The 7799-nt window shown below is 57.3% G+C and overlaps 1 protein-coding gene across 1 annotated transcript; it reads right to left on the minus strand.

Annotated features, from left to right (window-relative positions):
• Window positions 1-3190: 3190 nt before the first annotated feature.
• Window positions 3191-7158, minus strand: Ptma (prothymosin alpha). The gene is made up of 5 exons (XM_055616950.1): window positions 6917-7158; window positions 4810-4881; window positions 4481-4574; window positions 4136-4209; window positions 3191-3929 (listed from the first exon to the last, which is right to left on the minus strand). The coding sequence occupies exons 1-5, from the start codon at window positions 6959-6961 to the stop codon at window positions 3882-3884; spliced, it is 333 nt and encodes a 110-aa protein (XP_055472925.1). The 5' UTR covers window positions 6962-7158; the 3' UTR covers window positions 3191-3881.
• Window positions 7159-7799: the final 641 nt, after the last annotated feature.

Genomic DNA, 7799 nt, shown 5'->3' on the forward strand with positions numbered 1-7799 from the left:
TAAGTTGTGTCTGGAGAGAGAGAGCTCAGAGCACTGGCTGTTCTTCCAGAATGTAAGGTTGGATTCCAGAATCCACACTTCAGCTTACAAGCATCTGTAACTCCAGTTCTGGGGGAATCTGACACCCTCTACAGACACACAGTGCACAGTCACACATACAGGCAAAACACCCACATACATAAAAATAAAATAGTATTTTAATAAAAAACCCAGGGCTCCCTCTGATTGCGTGTCTTGGGTCATGGGCCAATTTTGAACCGCTCAGTGCAGACAGGACTAAGTCTAATGTTCAGCCTCAGTCTGGCCTGAGAGTTGTAAGAGGAACATTCTCCAGGAAGAAAAACAAACACACTATTTCAGGCTGTTATCACCAAAAGGATGGAGTGTCGCAAGTGACCAGCTGGCACTCGTTGTTACCATGGGAGCAGCTTTGATGAAGAGCCTCTGGACATGCATATTCCAAGCTGGGTCCCTTATGCTGAGGACTTCATGGAATCCACGCCAGCTACCAGCTCGCAGTAGTTTCTCCAAGTAATGTGCTCACATACCATTCACCCAGTGTATGAGCAGTGGGCCGGGCGGCCTTAAACCCTGTCAGCTATTTCCCAAGCTTAGCATCCATAATTCCTACAAGTTCAGGCAAGGCTGAGGTATCCAGAGAGGAGGGTCTCAGGGGGCAGCCTTCCCTGGCTGGCCCTATCTTTGGGTTGAAAACAAGCTGGCCATGGTGCAGAACTGGAGTACACTTGTAGCGGGACTTGCCTGCTGCATATATGTCCGAGGAGACCACAGCTGTGATAACAGACCAGACTGAGAGGATCTCTCAAAAGAGCTGGGCACAGGGCTTCTGTCACCATGAAAAATAAAATGCCCACAAGGAGAGGACCACAGGTCAGAAGCCTGAGGCAGGCATAGGACACAGGCACTGACAACCCAGACAAAGCTGGAATTGCCCCACGAGGGCACTTTGTACACAGACCATCTACAGTGAGCTAAGTACAGGCAAGGAACTGCAACGCTGGTCCCTGAGGGCAGTCCAAGACCTGTAACTCAGGGGAGACTGTAACACCCGAGCCTTAGGACTTTAGCTCTGCCTCCAAGGTCTCCCCTCCAGAAAAAGGACCAGGTCCTTGGGATGAGACATTCTGTAACAGCATTGGAAATGCCACTGACTCCACATTTACTAGGGTTCCAGCAAGAGAGAGGGAGGGAAGTCTAATACAGAGGCACCTCTCCTGGACCCGGTCCTTTGAAAGGCTCTTTCCCAGACCTAACAAATCTTGTAAGCACCTGCTGTGTCCACTAGAGGGCACGCTTTGCTCACAAATCTTCCAGAGCCCTTTGCTGGGCTTCGGCGTTGTCAGCAGCAGGATCTTGGTGACCCTGAAAGGTCACTTGGAAAGGTCCCCAAGCTGTGGTTAATTGTGTGATAGGCTGGAGGCCAGGGGAATACATTGCACTGAGGGTCTAGAACTAGTCTCTAAAGAAAAAGAGGACTCAACTGCTGGAATAGGATGCAGGCTCAGGGTGCTAAGGAGACTAGGAAGTCAGCATTGAATGAGCCTTGCTTCAAGCCTCTTGTATTGTCCCTGTTCTCCAGAAGACAAGATTGAGGCCCCAGAAGACTCACTCACTGGCTCCCTATTCGGATTGTCTACCTGCTGGCTCCAGCCTCAGAGAACACGGTTAGCTGCACCCAGATCACAGCTGTTACAAGTAGACCTCACAGCTGTTCGCCTGCTTAGGGACCTCCCTTTCCTGGACTCTGGAAGCCCAGACTGACCAACTGTCCTGAGACGAGGTGGTTAGTTTGTTTCTTTCCTTGAGGAGGCAGCATAGAGATGAAGACTGGGCACACAACGTTCTAAGGGAGCCCCAGGTTCTGATCTGGCAGATTCCTGCTGAATGGTGATCTGGGGTCTGAGCAGCCCAACCAACAAGCAGGACTGTTACAACCACAGAACAGGAAGTCCTCTCAGCCCCAAGGTGGGAAGATGGGTGGAACAGGCCAGGCATGGTGCACTCCAGGGTGTGGTAGTACAGGGGAAGGCATTGGGTCCGTATTTCTCCAGCTGCCTTACAAGTACCCATTTCTCTCCCTTCTGACCTCACCCTTAACTCCAACCCTTCTCCCAGCCTTTCCTCTCCATTTGGTACTGCTTCCTCCCTCACCCTCAAAATTTCCATTTCCCTTCCCAAGGAAGGTCTCTGTTCCCTGTCTTTAGTGGGGTCCAGGGTCTGAGTCACTGATTATTTTTGTGTCTGAGTTTCCCTGAAACTTGGCTCTGCAGTCCAGGCTAGCCTCAAACTCACGAGATCCTCCCAGATAAAGGCATGTGCCACCACTGCCTTGTTAAAGCATTGTAAATAAATGCTATTTGCTCCTAGGATCCCAGGAGTTGAGATGTAATCTTTGGGGCCAGGGAACTCAAGGCTGTGGCCATTCCTTAATTCTCCACTCCCTTCTCAGTCCAACCCCCCCTACACACACCTACCTGTTGTCCCTAGGTGAGGTCAGTGTCCCTCCCCTTCCCCCCATTGAGAACTTACCTCCATGTATATATAACTCACAGCCCAGTCCTCAGCCTCTATCCACCTTGAAGATTAGACTTTTAATAGCTAAGATGATTTGTATATCAAGGGCAAGCTGGCACCCCCTACAAGCTGCTCTTCTCACCCAGCTGAACAAATTGCCTAGCCTCCTCATGCAACTAGCCAGAGGTAAAAAATAAATTAAGTCACCTTGTAAAGCCAGAGCTTCCTAGAACATAGAACACTTTAGGACCTAAAGGTTTGGCAAGCAAGTACTATGAGCCAACACTAGGAGGAGCCATTAAACTGTATTACCAGGACAACAGCCAGACTCACAACTTGGCCACTAACAAGGGCACATTTCTTCAGTCCACACCCGGCCCCAATGGCTGAGATCCAAGTCCCAGGAAGATGTTGGCACTACAATAGTAAAGGACAAACCCAGTAGAACCTCCCCAATGTCCCGTGGCCAGGACTTACCCACAGCTTTGTCCAGACCTTCTGATTAATGCCAAGGCTAACTTTTAACCCATTCTCCAGTACCACCCTTTCCCTTAAAGAAAAAAGGCGGAAGATGGGTATGATGGTAATTAACCACTCAGGCTGAGGGACAGCACCCAAGAACCAGGAACACAGAAAAACCAGGCAGAGACACCACTGTTAGAACAACTCAGCAAAATAAAATTCCGGTTTATTGTTGGACATTGTTTCACACATACATCAAACAGGCCAAAAAAAAAAATAAAACAGCAACTTCATAGACAAAAAAAAAAAAAAAAAAGGGAAAAAAGAAATCTTTTATCTTTGGCCTTTTTAACCATCTCATACAAACCAACTACTTATAGTACAGCTAAGTACATACACAAAAAGTTACTGGAATGCTCGGAATAAGATTGTTTTTTTGTTGTTGTTTTTGTTTTTTTTTTTACAAGGTTTTTTTTCTCCTTTGAGATTATAATGAACATGGTCACACCACAAGTAAAGTCAGAAGAGGACAGAGAACGCTCTGAAGGCTGGTTTGGTCACCCGTTATCATTAAAAATGGCTGACCCCTAATATGTACAAAAATATAAAATGTAAATAAAAAATACAAACAAATTTTCCTTTTAAAGTATTTTTAAGAAAGAAAGCAGGGCCTGGGAAGTTTGGTTCTTTTTCTCCCCTGTTGCAAATTCATGTTGTGGTTTTGGTGGGGTGGTGGAGAGCGCATGTCATCTGTGGGTGACACTGCCCGCTGTGGGGCGGGGCCTGCTTCTCTACTCGAAGGTGACCACGTTTGAATTCTGAGACGGGAAGTGGAGGGTGAATAGGTCACGGTGGCCGTAAGTTTAGCTTTTCCTGTTTGCTGTCTAGTCATCCTCATCAGTCTTCTGCTTCTTGGTGTCAACATCATCATCCTGCACAGAAAACAACAGCCCTGTCACTACAGGCTCCAGGATCAGCCGTAGAGAATTAGGCCCAGACAGAAGCCCAGATCCCTCCCCAGTCATGCAGGAAAGCAAAGCTGGGATGTCCCACTCACTACATCACCACAGAACCAACCCAAAGCTTGGGCATCTCAGGAAAAGGTAACTCACACTGCAAACCCCAAGCCAGGACCTACCTCATCATCTTCAGCTACCCGCTTGCCCGTAGGAGCCTCCGCTTCCTCATCTTCATCTCCGTCCTCCTCCTCACCTGGAGAATCAAGGACCACATAAACCATCATCCTTCAATTATGGCCATCATCATCATTGGCTCTGACCTGTCTGTGCTACCTGCCAAAGACAGGCTAGACAGCAAATAAGTCTTGAATGAGTGGCCTGTCTAACCAGAGGGTGGAGTTATCAGAATTTAGGAAGACCCTGAGACTCCGCCTGTACACTGCAGTTGGATGTGGTCCACTTGCCCAGAGCCCCAACCTCTCCCTTCGGGCAGCAAAGGAACCTGGGGAAAACAGACTACTCACCGTCACCTTCTTCCTCCTCCTCCTCTTCCTCCCCACCTTCTTCCTCTTCTTCATCTACCTCATTGTCAGCCTCCTGCTCCCCATTTTCCTCATTCTGCTCGACAGAAAACACGCCAGCCATTAGCCACCTCCAAAGCAGGACTGCATGCCTAGTGTACCTTGCCCCTAACCAAGAGAAATGCCCATGCCAAACAATTACCACACCTCCCAGCTTTGTAAAGTTAGAGAAGTTCCTTCCCTGATCCTCCAACACCCTTCACCATCCTAAACTCAGCGAAAAATTGAGAGTAGAAACTGAGAACAAAAGCCCCAGCTAGGTGGGCACTCACAGCATTCCCATTAGCAGGTGCGTCTCTTCCATTTTCTGCCTCCTCCACAACTTCCTTCTTCTCCTTCAAGTCCTTCAGAAGGAAGAGGAAACCCGTTAGTCTTCATAACAATCCACGGCAGCCATCAGCCAAAGGGCTGAGAATTAGATAAACTCAAAGCCTGTGGTCCAGATCCTAGGATTTCCGTTTTCTAGACAGGAAAACAGGGTAAATTTAAGTGCCCAGACTTCAGCTACCATATGGCACCACAGCCACAAACCCGCCAGGCCGGGCAGACAAGCTTGGGAACTGTGGCCCTCACCTGCACACCCTTCGCCGCCTGTTTCCAGCTAGAGGGAGCTCCACCCCGTAGAAACGCTTCTTTCTTGGAAGGCGGTGGCTGCGTGCCGTGCCATAAATAAATAAGGTAGTGGAGGGAGGAGCCTGGTGATGGTGAATCGCTCAAAGATGGATGGGAGAATCCGGGAGGATTCTTGAGCCAAACACCATTAAGTCACACCAGCCATGACTGGTACTAGGTACCTCCCGGCTGCCATAGCCCGAACAAGTAACTAGCTGGCACTCTGGAAAACGGCAGCCTTGGGGACGGACCGCTGGATAACTTTTTCCACTCCGTGGCTGACTAGGCCACCCACCCACCCACGGGCCCAGGAAAATGGCGCCGCTAAGCCGCGAGGTTCTACTTTAGGTGACCTGCCGGCGCTGACGGGTTCGCGCCCAGAGACCTGCTTCGAGGACCCCACGGCGCCCGCTCCCGCCCCCTGGCGGCCGAAGCCCGGGGGAGTGGGGGCGGGGTGGCAGCGGCGCGCAAGCGCACAACTCTCAGCGAACTACACGCGCGAGCCTCAGCACGCACCGCGCGCAAAGAGCACGTGGCCGGGGCGCCCTGGAGACCCGACGGCTCGCTCCCCTAGGTGAACGTAGGTTACCCGCTGAAAGCCAGCTATGTGACGCCCCCTACGGTCGCCACTGCGGGGGTCAGCGCGCGGCTTCCGCCTCCAGTTTTGGCGCGCAAAGTCCCGCGGGAGGCCAGCGGGGAGTCGAAGCTGCTCGGCTCTGGGCCTCGGGACCGTCGGGGGCGCACTCCCCAGGAGCGGCGAGCCTCGCGGGAGCTCACCCTGGCAAGAAGGTCCCGCCGAGGCCCGAGCGGGGTGAGGCGACATGCCGCTGGCAGGTCAGTCTACAGGGCCCCGCGGGGCCGCTCAGCACCGAGCCGCACGGGCTAAGGCGAGATGCCGGGCGGCACCAAGGTGACTCTCCGCGGACCTCCCCACTGCAGGCCGAGTGGGGCGCAACCATCGGGATCTGAGGGCAGCGCAGCCCGCGGCCCGGGCAGGCCGAGGGTGGAGGCTCCGCGGGGCCGGCAGCGTCCACGGGAGCCGCCGCCTCACGGCGGAGCGCGGGCTGCGCGGCCGCCGCGTCCCCGGCGCTGCAGAGTAGCCGCGGGGGGCGCGCTGGCCGCCGGCGTGTCGCCGCCTCACTTTCCCTTTCCTCCCCCTCCGGCGCGTGGGCTCGCCGCCCGTGCCCAAACCCCGCGGGCCGCGAACACCGCCGCGCCGGGGCCCCGTCCCCGCCGCCGGCCCGCGACCCCCGGGGCGCGGACAGCCCATCGCCTCCGCCGGCGGCCCCGCGGCGCGCCGCCCATCCGCGTCATCCCGGCTCGGTCGCACAGCCCGCCGGCGGCCGCTCCGGGGCGCGAACCCGGGCGCTAACAAAGGGCAGCGCGGCCGGCGGCCCGCACACGCGCCCCCCGCACTTCCGACGCGCCCGAGTTTCAAAGTTCTCTCCGTGCGCCGCGGCCCCGCGACCCCCCGAGCCCCGCTCCCGCTCAGCGGCCCCCGAGCAAGTTCCGCGGGCTGGCGCGCGGCCCTCCCCGTCCGCGCCGAGCTCCGCGCCACCCTCGGGCCGCCGGCCCGCTCCCGACGGCGGCACGAACGCCCGCGCCCCCTCCCCCGCACACAAAGAGGGGGTGTCCGGGCCGCCGCGCGGCCGGGGTCCCCCCGAGAAGCCCTCACGGCGGACGCGGCCCCGGCCGGCCGCCACGCGCCCGCCTCTGCCCGGGCCACGGCGCGAGCACCCCGAGGGGGCGGGTGGCGCGCAGCCTCACCTTGGTGGTGATCTCGGAGCTGGTGTCCACTGCCGCGTCTGACATGGTGGGGCACGCCGGTGGTCCGATGCAGCCGACGGGGACAGAAGCCGAGCTCGAGGACCCTGGCGGGAGGGCTGCCGGAGTCCGCGGTGGAGGAGGAGGCGGGCGGCGAAGGCGGCTGCAGCGAGCGGGGAGCGGGACCCGGGAACAATGCAAAGATGGCTTTTCGGAGCAGCCAGTGGGGGACTCACGCGGCGCCAGAACCTTTAATATAGATTAGTGGGCGGTGCTCGCGCGCCCTCGTCCCCACGCCATTGGCCGGGTCCCGGGAGCGGGCGTCCTCTCATTGGCTCGATTCCGAACAATGGGCGAGTGAGCTTAAAGCGGCAGTGCCCCGGCCGGGCGCGCGCCGCGCCGTCCCCCGCCGCACTGTCATTCGGAGTCTCCAGTTTGTTGGGTCCCGGCGCGGCCCGGGCGGGGGTCCCGCGCGCGTGCGCGCCCCCGCCGCTGTTTTGCCGAAGCTTCTGACGCAGGGAAGCGAAGCGCGGCAAAGCCGCCCGCCCAGCCCCCGTCTTCCCCCTCCCTCGCGCCTGCTCGGAAGGAGGGGGAGGGAAGAGGGGGCGGGGGACGGGGCCGGAGGCCGCCCGCGAGGGGGAGGGGAGGGCGAGCGCGGGGCGGCGCTTGCCCCGGGCGGTGCCCGCGTGGTTCCCGCGCCCGCGGCCGGCCCGCACCTTCGACCGAGAGTTGTGCCCGTCCCGTTGGACGGGAAGCCCCAGCCGGGCGCGCCGGCCCTCCCGCCGCCGCCGCCGCCGCCGCCGCTACCCCCGGGCCCGCCGTCCGCGGCCGGCTCGTGCGTGGGCCCCGCGCCAAGCACACCCTTGGGAACTCCGAGGAGGGATTT

Source organism: Psammomys obesus, unplaced genomic scaffold (genome assembly GCF_907164565.1).
Source record: "Psammomys obesus unplaced genomic scaffold, mPsaObe1.curated_primary_1811, whole genome shotgun sequence".
Taxonomy (NCBI): Eukaryota; Metazoa; Chordata; class Mammalia; order Rodentia; family Muridae; genus Psammomys; species Psammomys obesus.

Bases quoted from the DNA above. Each gene is read 5' to 3' on its own strand.
- Ptma (XM_055616950.1), bottom strand. From the start codon at position 6,961: ATGTCAGACGCGGCAGTGGACACCAGCTCCGAGATCACCACCAAG. The intron at 4,882-6,916 runs GTGAGGCTGCGC...TTCCTTCTGAAG, and splicing joins GCTCCGAGATCACCACCAAG to GACTTGAAGGAGAAGAAGGA. The intron at 3,930-4,135 runs GTAGGTCCTGGC...TTTTCTGTGCAG, and splicing joins GGGTAGCTGAAGATGATGAG to GATGATGATGTTGACACCAA.